Source organism: Palaemon carinicauda, chromosome 5, assembly GCF_036898095.1.
Source record: "Palaemon carinicauda isolate YSFRI2023 chromosome 5, ASM3689809v2, whole genome shotgun sequence".
NCBI lineage: Eukaryota > Metazoa > Arthropoda > Malacostraca > Decapoda > Palaemonidae > Palaemon > Palaemon carinicauda.
In genome coordinates, this window is record NC_090729.1 from 110,328,781 (window position 1) to 110,344,501 (window position 15,721).

Genomic DNA, 15,721 nt, shown 5'->3' on the forward strand with positions numbered 1-15,721 from the left:
CCTCTAAGCGAAGTGAATCAGTTCACCGGTGTGTGAGGGGGAAGGGGTAGCTAGCTACCTCTCCCCTATCCCCTCGCTAGCTAGCGAGAGGGTAGTTAACCCTCATTAAAAATCTAATGGCTCGCCATTTCAGCTACGCCGAAAGTAATACCCCATGTAAATAGAGTAGCTAAGGTTTGTATGGTTAGGAAAAATACAAATTATCTCCGAATTTATCATATATAAACATTCTTAATGTTTTTGTATATATTTGTGTATAGAAATGTATTAAGTTTTCTTTTCAGTGTGTGTGCTGTGTGTGTGTGATGTACGACAACGTCTCTTGCGTAGTGCAAGGCCACCACAGTTCTTCTTCGTGGGGAACGACCTCTCCCTCTCTGGTCCATTGCCTGGACTCTCTTCATTCATCTACTATCTTCGCTTTTCCTCTTTTCCTACGGGAAACTTGGATTCTCAGCGAAGGGGGTGTGGCCTTTTTTTAGATTGACTACGGTCTTTCTCTACTCGAGGTCGTTCACCTTTACTACGTACTATTACGGAAGCTCCTTTCCCGTTGCGGGTTAAGTTGCTGTTCCGTTTATTTGTCTCAATTAGTTTTAGTGAAATCTAATTGTATTTTAACTTTTCAGCTTTCTCCGTGGGGAACACTTCCCTTCGGGGGGTCAGTGGTTCTCACTTTTAGTGAATATTCTTAGATGATTTAGATAATTAATTCTGTTTTAATTCTGTTTTTTTTATTATAGTTACTCCGCCCCCCCTTCTCCCATGGATGTCATCTGGGGAAGGTGGGCGCATACTATACGGTATTCTTATTTTATGTTTTTCCCTCGGGGTTCCTCTTCGTAGTTCCTCCCTAGGGAATTTCTGTTGAAATAATTATTTAATTTTATTTTCCCAGTTAACTATGCAGTTTTTCTTCGTTCGACTAAAGAGTGCCAACGAAGCAGAGCTGTCCTGTTCATGCCTGGGGAATCTGCTGTCACTGCCGTCCCTCAGAGGACGTCGTCATGGGCGTTATCCCTTCTCTTAGAAGTACTCCCGCGACAACATACCAGCACTTCAGATCATCTTAGATCACTAAAGGAGGTTCGCCTCAAGGGGTTGGACAACTTCACTTCCGAGGGAAGTTTCCTCCCCAGGTGTGAGGTTTCCTCCCTTCAGAGGGAGAACTTCCCATACCTTAATAATTTCATTGCCTTCGACTATTGTTGCTGCTCTTCGGCCAGACTTTTCTCCCCCCTTGCTGAGTTTCTCTTCCTTCAGGGGTGGAGCGCAGTCTTGGCAAGTCTCTTCTACGAAGTGTTCACCTCTCTCGTTCGCGAGAGATGCCACTCATAGAGACTCCTCTTCGGAGGATCGTTCCTGATAAGGTCAGCTTGCTGATCCAACGGCCCTATGGGGCGTCACCAAGAGTGTCTTCAGGTCTCTTCTACGAAGTGTCACCTCTCTCGTTCGTGAGAGAGACCATTCATAGAGACTTCTCTTCGGAGGATCGCTACTGATAAGGTCAGCTTGCTGATCCAACGGCCCTAAGGGGCTTCACCACGAGTGTCTTCAAGTCTCTTCTACGAAGGGCACCTCTCTCGTTCGCGGGAGAGGTCTCTCATAGAGACTCCGCCTCGGAGGATTAAGCAGAACTTCCAGTGACCTCTAGCTTGTGCTGCAACGTGGTCCTTTGGACTTCGGTCCTGGACTCTAACACGGACCTTTTACGGTCCCATCGGTGGATGCTGGCCCTTCCAAAGGGCACATCATAGTTCTTGATCGTCCTGCCAGCTGACCTACCGATCTACCAGCGCAACCTTGCGCTGCAACGAACGACTTCGGTCCTGGACTCTGAAGCAGACCTGCTTACGGTCCTCATCGGGGGATGCCCGCCCTTTTTTTTAAGAACACATCCCAATTCCTGATCGTCCTGCCAGCTGACCCTTCAAGCTACTAGCGCGCAAGCGCCGACGATCTTCTTACGCGCGCAAGCGCCGACGATCTTCTTACGCGCGCAAGCGCCGACGATCTTCTTACGCGCGCAAGCGCCGACGATCTTCTTACGCGCGCAAGCGCCGACGATCTTCTTACGCGCAAGCGCTGACGATCTTCTTACGCGCATAAGCGCTGACGATCGTCCGCGCGCGGGTACCGATGGTTTCCCGCGCGCGCACCACTACCTTCGCGCGTGCGCGCGCTCTCGCCTGTCTTCTTACGCACGCAAGCGCTAACGATCTTATTACGCGAGCAAGCACCGACGATTTTCTTATGCGCGCAAGCGCTAACGATCCACACAAGCGCCGACGATCTTCTTACGCGTGCAAGCGCCGACGATCTTCTTACGCGCGCAAGCGCCGACGATCTTCTTAGGCGCGCAAGCGCCGACGATCTTTTCCGCGCGCGGGTACCGATGGTCTTCCGCGCGCACGCCAACAAACTCGTACGCGCGCGCGCTTGCCAACATTCTGGCCCGCACGGGCTCTACATTCTGATCCTGCACGTCAATCTGATCCCTGCGCACTCTATGAAGTCTCGCCCGCGCGCGTGCACGCGAGCCCCGGGTATTCCCCATCGCGCGAGCGCTAGCGAGCTCCCCAGCGCAATCGCCAATACCCTCCCACGCGCGAGGCTGCCGGACAACGCGCAGTAAGGGCACCATTACCACATTCCCCCCCACCCCCCCCCCGCAAGCACAGAACAGCGCTCTTGCCGGCAGCGGGAAAAGTTCCAAAAAGGTCCAGGGACATTTCTTACCTATCTTCTTTCTTCTTACAGGCGACTCCCCCTCCAGAGGGAGTGTCTGACAGCGCAGCCATCGGCCGGCAGCCCTGGTTTGGGGCTCTAATCGACCGGTAGCATAGGCTTTCAAGCCTGTTCTCTCTGAGTTGGGCCACAAATCCTTGGCTGCATTCCTCTTTTCCCTGAAGAGGAAAAGAGGAGTTTCGGACGCGGTAACTTCTCCGAGGACGAAGCTGTCTCCTCATAAGTCTTCGAGGCAGGCACCCTCCCCCCTCAGACTTTTCTCCCTCCCCTTCGGACGAAGATTTCCCGTCCTCAGGAGAGTCACGTGAGGTGAGACGTTCCCCCATCACACCATTGAGGGAAACCCCACCTCGCGCGGTAAAGTCTTCTCGAATAAGGGTGGAGAAGAGCCTGCCTCCGTCATTGTTGGAGTCCTGCATCCCTCCCAGTAGGGAGTCAAAGGACTCCAAGACAATTCCGGGAGGCCCCTAGCACCGGAATCTACAGGCTCAGATATTCTTCCGTTATGGGAACGAACCGGTTTGAGCCTAAGGACGTGGAGCAGGCTGCTGAGAGGTGGAGGAAGTCACCAAGACTCCCTCCTACATAGGGCTTTGACATTCAAGCCCTATAAACCTCCAGCACCCCAGCAGCCACGTCCCACCAAGACAACGGCAGCGAAGACAGTGGTGTCTAAGCCCTTTCCAGTCAAGGACAAGAAAGGCAAGAAGTCCTGCAGGGGAGGGAAGAATCCTAGAGGGAGCTGCCGAGGCTGCAAACGCTAGAATTGGCAGTCCCCCTGCATGTCCGCAGTGGGAGGATGCCTACAAGGTTGCGCAGACAGGTGGCAGCAACTCGGGGCCGATCCTGGACAATTTCCGTAATCAGTCAGGGATATCGCGTCCCGTTCACAACATCTCTACCTCCCCTGAGGACGAATCCGGTGTCATTTAGCTACCTTGCCATGGGATCAGCAAGGGGGCGGGCCTTTAGGGCAGAGGTCCAGATTAAAGCAAACTCCGTTCAGCATGGAGACCGCAAACACGGTCAGTCTTGCAGTGAAGCCGCAAGACTTCATGTGTATTCTGGATCTGAAGGACAGGTACTTCCAGATCCCAGTCCATCCGTCTTCAAGGAAGTACTTAGGATGCAGCCTAGACCACAAGGGGTACCAGTTCAAGGTGCTGTGTTTCGGTCTCTCCACAGCACCACAGGGTTTCACCAGAAGTGTTCACCCTAATATCATCGTGGGCACACAGGATCGGCGTCCGTCTCCTCCGTTAACTGGATGACTGGCTGATCCTAGCAGACTCGGAGTCATCCCTTTTTCGACACCGAGACAAACTTCTAGGACTTTGCCAGGATCGGGGGATCATGGTAAATCTCGAGAAGTCCACTCTGCTTCCCACTCAAAGACTGGTTTACCCAGGCATGATTATAAACACCAATCTCCACAAAGCCTTCCCATCAGACGACAGGATAGCAAGGCTGAGAAGGGTCGCAAGCCCTTTCCTCAGTCGAGAAGAGCTTCCAACCCAATCGTGGTTACGTCTCCTTGGTCGCCTTTCATCCTTGGCTCGTCTAGTTCCCAACGATCACCTCAGGATGAGATCTCTCCAGTGGCGGCTCAAGTCCCGGTGGAATCAAGGTTGCGATTCCCCGGACGTCATGATCCCTATGGGTCCTGCGGAACGGACGGACCTCCAGTGGTGGGTGACAGACGAGAGCCTACGAAGAGGAGTGGATCATCTCATCCTTCCCCTGGATTTAATGCTGTTTTCGGACGCCTCAAAGAAAGGGGGGGCCCACGTTCTGTACCACAGGACCTCAGGCCTGTGGTCAGAATCAGAAAAGTGCCTCCATATAAATCGTCTAGAGATGAAGGCCGGTTTGTTGGCCCTTCAGCAGTTCCAACAATACCTGGCAGGTCACTCTGTGGTGGTAATAAGCAACAACACCACAGTAGTGGCTTACATCAACAAGCAAGGAGGTACCTTTTCGAAGCAGCTATCTCATCTTGCAGTAGAGATACTGAGATGGACCGAAGTCCGCTCGATTCTACTATCGGAGCGTTTCATTCCAGACAAGAGGAATGTGCTCGCTGACAATCTAAGCAGAGTGTCTCAGATAGTGAGTATCGAGTGGTCTTTGTGTCATCTAGTAGCCAACAAAGTCCTGACTTTGTGGGGTTCCTCGACTGTGGATCTGTTCGCGACAGCGCTGATCTTCAAGATTCTACTGTACTTCCCCCCAGTCCCGGATCCCAAGGCGCTCTGGCAAGATGCCTCCCAACAACGTGGGGACAACATCAATGTGTACATCTTTCCCCCGTTCTGTCTGATGAGGAGGGTGCTCAACAAGACCAGAATATCGGTCAATTTTTCAATGACCCTCATAGCTCTGCTATGGCATCACGCGGAATGGTTTCTGGACCTTCTGCAATTCCTAACGGAACTTCCGAGAGAATTCCTTCCACAACACGATCTACTCAGACAACCACATGCCAGCATCTTCCACAAAGCTGTAGCTTCGCTACGACTTCACGCCTGGTGACTATCCAGCATCTCCTCGCTGAGAGAGGAATTTTCGCAACAAGTTGCGATTAGGATGTCTAGACATCTGCGAAAATCATCCGCATCTATCTACCAGGCAAAGTGGAAAGTCTTCTGTGGTTGGTGTCTTGGAAGGGGTATCTCTCCACTCGATGCCACTATTCCGGCAATAGCGGAGTTCCTCGTGTATTTGCGGGAAGTAAAGGCGCCTTTCAGTCTCGGCGATGTAAGGCTATCGCTCGGCCTTAAGTCTTGCCTTAGGCTCAAAGAAATGATCTTTTCTTCCTCGCTGGAACTTTCCCTACTCATACGAGGTTATGAACTTACCTGCCCTCAGTCGGATGTGAGACCTCCTCCATGGAACGTGGTTCGAGTTCTTAGGTCTCTTAAGAGACCTCACTATGAACCATTACGCCAGGCTTCAGTTCGCCACCTAACTTGGGAGACGGTGTTCTTACTAGCTTTGGCTTCAGCCAAGCGAGTCAGCGAACTTCATGGTCTCTCATATGACATTGCCCATGCAAGGGTATGGGGGGAAGGTAATGTTTAAACTCGTCCCTGAGTTTGTTGTTAAGACTCAAAATCAGGGGGTGCCGGGCGCTCAGTTTGACTCCTTCCGGATTCGAGTCTCCGTTCTGTAACAGATGTCCCAGACCTTTTCCTATTGTGCCCAGCAAGGAGTCTGAGGTTATATCTCAGAAGAACGGCTACAGTCCGTCCCCAGGTGCAAGCATTGTTAGCACTGGGAGGATTAAGAGGAGGGTCACCAAGAACACCATCTCGGCATGGATTCGTAGGGTGATCCATCTGTTCCTGAATCCAGACCCTCCTCCGTCATGTCACCCTAGAGCACATGATGTCAGGGGCGTAGCTACGTCCCTGGCCTTCAAGAGAAATTTCTCAGTGACGCAGGTCCTTCAAGCTGGGGTGTGGAAGCATCAGATGACCTTCACAGCCCACTACCTGCACGATGTGACCCACAGGAGGCTCGATACGTTTTCTATCGGCTCTGTGGTGGCTGCACAACAGCTGGTTTAAAACCTCAGGCTCCTTAGGGGACAAGTAGCAGAAGGTTAAGGGCATTGTTACCTGGTCTTAGTCTGCATGAATGAAAAGATTTGTCTGGCCCTTACTCTTTTCTTCATCCCCTCCTCTCTTGGGGAAAGCAGCATCCTGGGTTTTCTGCACAGCTGACCTCAAACCACTGCAGGTAAACCATGTTTCCTTGTGTTCCGAGTATTAAGATAATACTGTCACATCCCCATACCCTGACGAGATGGTATTGGGAGAGTCCTAGCCTAAAGTTTCCTTCTAAGGGACTACAGGTCAACTTCCTAGGACGAGTCACACTTCAGACCCTCACACACAGCTTACGTAGGCCGCAGCCCTCGCGTAGCAAGGTTCTAGCGAGGTGCAGGGACTCCTAATTGTTGAGTGCTGACACACTCAGATACTGAGTCCCCGGGCAAAGCCAAAAGCTAGTACTGGCTGGGACTTACCACCCTTTCTAAGGGGTGAGTCACCCATATTAAATAGCGTGGTTTGTATTTCAGTTATGGAACAAATGACAAATTCGTAGGTAATTTGTATTTTTCCTAACTATACAAACCTTAGCTATTTAATCAAACTTGCCCGCCAGCCCTATCCCCCGTGAAGTCCTACTTCTAAGCAAAGTGAGCTCAGCACAGGTGTGAGTTAGGGGTGGGGGGGGGGTAGCAGGCTACCCTCCCTACCCCCTCGCTAACTAGCGGTGGGGTAGTAAACCCTCGTTAAAATTCTAATGGCTCATCATTTCAGCTACGCCGAAAGTAATAACCCATATTGAATAGCTAAGGTTTGTATAGTTAGGAAAAATATAAATTACCTACGAAATTGTCATGTTCGAAGACGTTGATAGAAGTTGTGTATGTGTGACTGCTACCATCTCTCTCCCTGTGCAAGAGACAGTGCTGCTCCAGGAATCTCCCCGACTCACTCTGCTAATGCCAAAGAAGAAGACAGCTCAACACGAGGACTTTAAGTGGTTGGGCCCACAAGCTCTCCTGTCTGTGTATGCAAGATCATCATGAGCTTAGTCTTTAGTGGATAGCCCTACATGTGTAAATTTGTCCTGCCATCCTCATCAGTCTTCATGTGCAGTCTTTTTTACAATTATGCTACCATTCATGTGTACGGTCACCCCTACGCTCATCTTCTGAGAGCGCAAATTTGGTTACTAGTAAGGCCACGGATGTAAGACGCACAACGACATAGGACCTTCCCATTCCCTCAGGTAGGGTCAAAGTAGATAACTTCTTGTGTACTCCTAGAGGAGAATTAGGAATACTGGTGGATAAGAGTTGCATTTGTTGGACTAAAACTTGTGGTCTGTTAAATTCCTTATCCCTGATCTGAATATTAATCTCTGGCATGTCTGTCAGTCGTTTTTTTTGTACTTGTTGCATAAGATTTTTCATAATTCTGATCACAGTACTTTGGATTCAGATCTTCCCAGACTGTACCATCCAGTACGTAGTTCTAGGTATGCTGTTACATCTACAGTTTTGTTTTCTCCAGCATAAGGTTCAATACTACACGGTAATCTAGAAGTAACTAGATTGTGGAATGTTCTTCCAAATTTGGTAGCGGAAGCAATGTAACTTCAGATGCTCAAACATGTCTTGTTTCACAGATTATATTCAATATTTTTACTGATTTTAATGTATTTTATGTTTTATGGATTGGATTATTAGATACTTGTCTCTTTCCTTTTTGCACTGGGCTACTTTTCCTGTTGGATCACTTGGGCTTGTAGCATTCTGCTTTTCCAATTAATATGATGATAGTAATAGTGATAATAATAATATTGATAATAGTAATATTAAGTAATATAAGATTTTCAATGATTTTAAAATCAGATAGTTTTTAAGATTCTGTTTGTTGTCCTTTTTGCTGCAGTCCTATTGTATCCTTATATTAAAACTATAGGTATCAGTATGATTTTTGTCAATTGGTAGATGAATAATTGAAAGGAAGTTTGAAAAAATTAGAGACCATATTTTATGAAGACTGCCATATTTTCTTCTCTTGGTTTTTCTATGTGTAGTTACTTTTTTGTCTTTAAAAGCTTTGTTTATCTTATATGGATTATAATGTAAAATTTAAAGATAAAATGTTTTATTTTTTCTTCCAGAAATATGAGTCACTTAGAATATGGATCCGTAGTGTGGGTTCGTTTGGGACAGACTTGGTGGCCTGGGACAATCACAACCTTGGAAAAGTGTCCCCCAGAATTTGTAGAAGGACTACGCAAACCTCCGGTTGCAGTAGTAAAGTTTTTCCATGAAAATGAATTGTAAGTTGATATTGATTGCATATCTTTCTCATACACTACAGTATCGGTAATCTTTTATTGTTTTTTATATATGTATTTCAGAAAGTATATATACCACTTAAGAATCTGGTAAAAGTGAGTTGTTCCGTAACCGAAATACAAACCACGCTATTTACAAAGGGGTATTACTTTTAGCGTAGCTGAAATGGCGAGCCATTAGAATTTAACGAGGGTGTATTACCCCCGCGCTAGTTAGCGGGGGGGGTAGGGGAGTGGTAGCTAGCTACCCCTCCTCCCCCTCACACACAGGTGAATACTCACTTTCACTTTTGGCTCGGACTGTGACAGACGTCTCTGTCTTGGTCCTCGCTTGGCAGCCATTATTAGTTTTGTCTTTACTTAATCGCTTACTTTTCATTTACTCAATATATATGTAAACATGTTTTCATGTTTGTATATATATTTGAGTATAGAAATGAGTAAGTTTCCTTTTCAGATTTGTGTGTGTAGTGTACGATATCTACGTGGAGCCCTCGGTAGTTAGGCCACCACGGCGTAATTGTATGGGTGGCGATCGAGTTTGACTTAAGTCTTTCTCTCTCTCTCTCTCTCTCTCTCTTGAGGTCGTTCACCCTTTTACTACGTGTTACTACGGCCTTGTAGCCTAGCTTCCTTTCCGTGTGGGGGGTTGCTACGCCGTACGTTTGTCTCAATTAGTTATGAATCTAATTGTAGTTGTTTTTTGTTTTTCAGCTTGTAGAACGATTCCTTTCGGGGTTTTCGTTCTTTCTTTAGTGTTCATTCATTTTTAAATTTCATAATTACATAGTTACATGATTATAATTGTTATAATTCTGTTTTGGTTACAGCTCTCCTTCCGCGAGTGTAAGTGGTTGTGAGGGCACGTGCCTGTTGTGTAATTCTTGTTCCTTTCCCTCGGGATTCCTCTTCGGAGCCTTCCCGGGGGAATGAATGTGTACTAATATTATTTGTTTTATTTTTTTACAGTTACCGATCTAGTTCGTTTCTGTAATATAGCAACGGTGTGAGCTGTCTGGTTGAGTCCTGGGGATTCGGCTGTTGCTGCCTCCCCCCTTGTATTTTCGTCAGGGGCGTGTCTCCTTCTACTGGTAGTACTCCCGTGACGACGGACAGCTCTCCAGTTCATTTTAGAACTCAGGAGGCTTGCATCCTTGGGCGGGTAACTTTCCTTCCGAGGGAAGTTTTTCCTGTCCAGGCTTGAGTTTTTCCCCTTTTGGGGGGTTCTTCTCTTGCCTTTTTCTCGTGCGACTATGCTCTTGGTGCTGAGCGGTCGCACCTGCAGTTTCGCTCAAGGGGCTGGGCAACTGCAGGAGCTCCTCTTCGGAGGATTGCTCCTTTTAGGTCACTGGCTGACCAGTCTCTTCCAACGCGCCCTGTGCGCCCACGTTCGCCCTTGCGATCTAGAACTTCGGTTCAGGTCGGGGTCAAGGACTCTTCTTCTTTGCGCAGGCTTCCACGCGTAGCCTTCTGCTCGTCAGCGATCATCAGCTCGTCAGCGATCATCAGCTCGCCAGCGATCATCAGCTCGCCAGCGATCATCAGCTCGCCAGCGATCATCAGCTCGCCAGCGATCATCAGCTCGTCAGCGATCATCAGCTCGCCAGCGATCATCAGCTCGCCAGCGATCTCCGGATCGCCCACGTGTGTTACAGCCGGCACGCCAACGTTCTCCAACACTTCTGAAGGAACATGGTTCGCCAGCTACTAGCTCACCTGCGCATGCTGATCGCCATCGCGCGACCCTCAACTGCGGATGCTGATCGCCATCGCGCGACCCTCAACTGCGGATGCTGATCGCCATCGCGCGACCCTCAACTGCGGATGCTGATCGCCATCGCGCGACCCTCAACTGCGGATGCTGATCGCCATCGCGCGACCCTCACCTGCGGATACTGATCGCCATCGCGCGACCCTCAACTGCGGATGCTGATCGCCATCGCACGACCCTCAACTGCGGATGCTGATCGCCATCGCGCGACCGCACACCTGCGGATGCTGATCACCATCGCTCGACCCTGCGCATGCTGATCACCATCGCGCGACCCTCAACTGCGTATGCTGTTCGCCATCGCGCGATCGCCCACCTGCAGATGCTGTTCGCCATCGCGCGACCGCCGACCTGCGCATGCTGATCGCCATCGCGCGACCCTGGCATGCTGATCACCATCACGCGACCCTGCGCATACTGATCACTGCTCGCGATCGCTCACCTTCGCATACTGCTCGCCAACGCACGATCGCTCACCTGCGCATACTGCTCGACCATCGCGTCGGCATAACACAACGCGCCATCGCCAACCTGCGCGTTAGCGCTCACCAGCTCACCACCGATCGCTTGTTGATCCATATCGCCAGCGGTCCTCCTTGCCCACGCGGCAGCGCGTTTCCTCGCCATCGCGCTAACGCTTGCGTTCGCCGCCTCGGACTCGCTCTCATCCACCTGCCCACCCTCACGACCGCTCGCCCGCGCGACCGCTCGCCCGTGCAACCGCGCGACCGCTCGCCGTGCAACCGCGCGACCGCTCGCCGTATAACCGCACGACCACTCGCCTGCGCGCCCACACGCCCACGTGCCTGCACGTCTACGCTCATGCTCTCCAATGTTCGCCCACGCGCGAACCGACGGTTTTTCCATCGCGCGAATCTAAAGTGTTTCTTCGCACAAATGTCGGCTTATTTGTTGCAGTATCCATTGCTCGTCTATGGGTTATCGCTCGCCGACCACCAGGAATTCCCGTCGCGCGAACTCCAGGGCAATTGCGACCACGATTCCCAATGGGGTTTTCGCAGCATGACCAGCCTGGCGAGTTCTTCTGGAGCGTATTTCCAGAACACTGCCTCACCCCGTAAACACAGAGCATGGCACTTGCAACAATAGGAGAAACTTAAGGGAGATCTGAGCAACACTCCTCTATTCCTGAACCTGGGTTAGCCCTTCCCCGTCATTCCCTGGAAGGATTTTTGGCGGGGGGGGCTTTCCGTTCGAGATTTCTCCATCGGACAAGGGGTGACTGCTTACCTCTTCCTCTGGGAGCTTACCAGGTTCTTTCCCTCCTCGGTTACGGCCCGAGGTTTGGTTCAAGGAAGCTACAGGAAGATCAAGGGTACTTTCCTCCTCTCGAGCTCAGGCACCTTGGCCTTTCGTCGTTAAGTATCTAACTTGCGGACAAGCTCGATGTTGTACCATCTGGACGCGCTGACTGAGGGCTTCCTTCGGGTGTCTCATCTGTGGAGGTCGACGACCTCAGACACCCTTCCATCCTTGAGAAGAGTTTGTTTGTGCCCAAGGACAGAGACTTGGACAGCTGCTGTGCGGAGTAAATCGACTTCCGGTTTCACTCTTCCAAGGCGCTTTCTTCCAGACTCTGCAGGGCTCCAGCGCCCTTTTCTTTCAACCACGTCGGCCTAAGTTATCGGCTACGACAACTGGGACAAGGTGTCCAATTGCAGTTTCCTCCTGTCAGGAACAGATGGCACGGGAGACTCCCCCGGGGGGGCATAGTCCTAAAAGGAGTTCACGAACTCTAGGATTGCAGGTTTTTCGCTGGGAGGATGCTTAAGGTTACTCATCCGAATGACAGCTTCCCGATGCCCATTCCCGCACAATCTCTGTGAGTAGCCAAGGATATCGCGCCTGCCGTCTCTGTCAGCGAATTCAGTGTCTCTGAACCTCTATGCCATAGCGTCAGCAGAGTTGCCCGGTTGGGCAGAATGATCCATACCTTAGGCGAAGGTCTTCCTTAGGATCATCGACGGCTTCTCCCCCGGCCCCCTCAGTCGATCCTTTCTTGTAAGGAAGGATCTGAGAGGGGATGTCCATAGTCGACCTCTCAGCCCTGATCAAGTTTGTCGAACAAACTTCGGCCAGCGTAGACCAGCAGAATCGATCAGACTGGTAACGAGGCGACAGGACTCCTTAAACCCTGGATCGGAAGGACGGGTACTTTCAGTTTCCATTCCATCCATCTTCCAGGGTGCTCGTCGAATTCAGCCTAGACTGCAAGTATTCCTGCTTATGATGCAGTGTGGCTATCCCGCCGTGGCATAGCAGGTTTGTTTCCCCAGAGAACTCTCCCTGCCTTCCTCTTGGCCGCTCAGGTGCAGGCTTCCGCCTCCTCTGCTGTTTGGAGGGCTGGTCAACTCCGGTAGGCTCGGGTTTCGACCTTCTTCAGCGCCGGGACAAGCTTCCGGATGCTTACCACGAGTGTGGGCTCATGGTATTTTGCTTGGAGCCTTCTCTTCCTCTGCCTCAACATCTGGAGTATCTGGCCATGATATTGAGTCAACCGCCTTACCACATTGGAAACCCCGCTTCTCGTCCGTCCAGCGAGGTTAAGCAACGTCGGTACTTGGATGGGTGACCACCTGGGGACGCTAGATTCTGTTACCACATCCTCCGAGCCTTCCTTTCGGTTGACTGTGGCAAGATTGAGGAGAGTCGCAGTACCTGTTCTCAGTCAAGCAGAGCTTTCAGCCCTACCTTGGAACGTTTCCTAGTTCTTCTTTCCTCATTGACCCGTCTATAGTCCGAACGGTCGCCTCAGGATAAGTTCCATGTGGGGCGATCCAAGTTCCGGTGGCTTCAGGCAATGTTTAACCGGACTCCCTGGCCCTATGGGACCAGCGGAACTATTAGACGTGCAATGGGTGTTGACCTATGGAGCCTCTTGATGGTAGTGGATATTCTCGTCCTTTCCCCACATTCTTGATGCGGTTCTCGGACTCGTCAAAGGAAAGGGGGGGGGGGGGGCATGTTCCGGTCCAGGCCTATGGTCAAGACCTGAAGGATACCTCTCCATCATTCAGGCAGGCTTAGGGGCCTTAGTCTGGCCCCTCTTCAGATCCTACAGCTCCTGCCGAGTCGCCCCGTTGCGCGTCGACTTCATTCTAACCAGCAGGGGACGCATTTTCACACCTTCACATCTTGCAGTAGAGATACCGGGATGATTGAGATTCTCTCAATACCACCATCGGCTCTCTCATTCCAGGCAGGGGAATGTTTCTCTGACTATCCGAGCAAAGCCTCATAGAGAGAGTGTACCTGGGGGTCTTTGACCTTGGGTAACCAGCAAGGCTGGTCTGGGGGACCTGATCGCGACAGCTTGGAACCTCAAGCTTCCGCTAGTCTTCCCCCCAGTCTCAGACCCCGAGACTCTGGCAAGATGCATTCCGGTGATGGTGGGACAACTTCGACGCCTGCGTCTTCCCTCCTTTTTGTCTGTGGACAATGGGTCTCAACAAGACCAGGTTGTCTGTCAACCTTTCAATGGGAGAGCTCCACTGGGACTATGCGCAGAACGGTTTCTGGACCCTCTGCTTCCCCTGACGGAACTCCCGGGAGAGCTTCTCCCACGGCGCAGACTACTCAAGCAACCACACTGCGACATCTCTCCCGAACCGGGGCGTCGCTTCGGCTTCATGCCTGGAGACACTACTCTTCCTCCTCTAGAAGAGACAACCCGCTACAGTCGCGGTACGGAGGTCGCGTCATCTGCGATAGTCATCCACAGGGGTCTCCCAGGCAAAGTGAAGAGTCTAAGGTGGTTGGTGCCGTGGGAGATATACCTCTTCCCTTGAGGCCTCTTCTCCAGCAATAACGGTCTTATTGCCTTTCGGCGGGAGGAAACTCCTTTCCGCTCTCGGCAATGAAGCCTGTCGCTCAGGCTTTCCCTGACCTTCAGGCTTAAAGGAATAACTTTTTCCTGCCCGCTGGATCTATCCTCGCTCGTGCGAAGCTACGATTGTCCCTGCCCTAGTCTGAGGAAGACCTCCAACTTGGAGCATGGCTCGGACTTTTAGTCCTTTAAGAGATCTTCTCAAGACCCTTTTACGACAGGCCTCGGATTGTATTCCGCCTTGGGTCTTCTGCTCACTCTGGCCACGGCCAGTGTGTAAGCAATCTTCTTGGTCTCTTACTATTCCCCCCTTTCTAAGGAAGAGGGGAAGGCAACATTCAGGCTCGCTCCTGAGTTGTTGGCTAGACTCAGAATCTGAGGGTCCCGGCCCTTCGTCCGATTCATTCAAGATTTCAAGTCTCCATTCTGTATCTGATGTCCCAAGACCTTCTCTTTCTTGCCAGTAAGGAATCGAGAGGTTAGCGCTGGGAACAGCTGCAGTTTGTCCTCAGTTGCAGCCGATTTGGGAGCACAAGGAGGACATGGGGGAGAGTCACCAGTATACCTCTTCAGCCCGGACTCAAGGACATTCATCTCGACCTGTCTTCAGACCCTCCCCCGTCACGTCGCCCTACATCACGATGTTGGATACATCGCAACGTCCCTCGCCTTCGAGTAATACTACTCTGTGACGCAGGTGCTACAAGCTGGAGTCTGGAAGCGTCTAATGACCTTCGCAGCCCGCTTCCTGCAGGGCGTGACCCACAGGAGTCTCGATACGTTTTCTATCGCTCTGTGGTGGCTACACAACAGCTGGTCTAACCTCAGGCTCCTTTTTGGACAGGTAGCAGAAGGTTGAGGGCATTGTTATCAGGTTTTAGTCTGCATGAACGAAAGAAGTATGTCTGGCCCTTACTTCTTTCTTCATCATCCCCTCTACGGGGAAGCAGCATCCTGGTCTCTGCATAGCTGACCTCGAACCTCTGCAGGTAAACCATGCTTCCTTGTGTTCCGAGTATTGAGTCAATACTGTCGCGTCCCCCATACCCTGACGAGGTGGTATTGGGAACGTCCTAACCCAGAGTTCCTTCTGGAACTCCAGGTCAACTGCCTAGGACGGGTCACACTTCTTCCTTCACACACAAGCTTACGTAGGCCACATGGTTCCTTGCGGAGCAAGGAACTTGTGAGGTGCAGGGACTCCTTTTCTCGAGTGCGACTCACTCGGATTCTGAGTCCCCGGGTAAAGCCAAAGCCAGTATGGCTGGGGACTTTCCACCCTTCCTAAGGGATAAGTCACCCTTTGTAAATAGCGTGGTTTGTATTTCGGTTACGGAACAAATGACAAATTCGAAGATAATTTGTATTTTTCCTAACCATACAAACCTTAGCTATTTACACATATTTGCCCGCCAGCCCTGTCCCCCAAGACAAGTCCTACCTCTAAGTGAAAGTGAGTATTCACCTGTGTG

The 15,721-nt window shown here is 50.9% G+C and overlaps 1 protein-coding gene across 2 annotated transcripts in view; it reads left to right on the forward strand.

Moving 5' to 3' along the window:
• LOC137641389 (uncharacterized) overlaps positions 1-15,721 on the forward strand; it is a 211,212-nt gene that overhangs the window by 125,877 nt on the left and 69,614 nt on the right. For both annotated transcript variants that reach the window (XM_068373907.1, XM_068373906.1), the window contains exon 2: positions 8,452-8,613. In XM_068373907.1, the coding sequence (XP_068230008.1) occupies positions 8,456-8,613 (158 nt within the window). In that variant the 5' untranslated portion in view covers positions 8,452-8,455. The remainder of the gene's footprint in view (positions 1-8,451; positions 8,614-15,721) is intronic.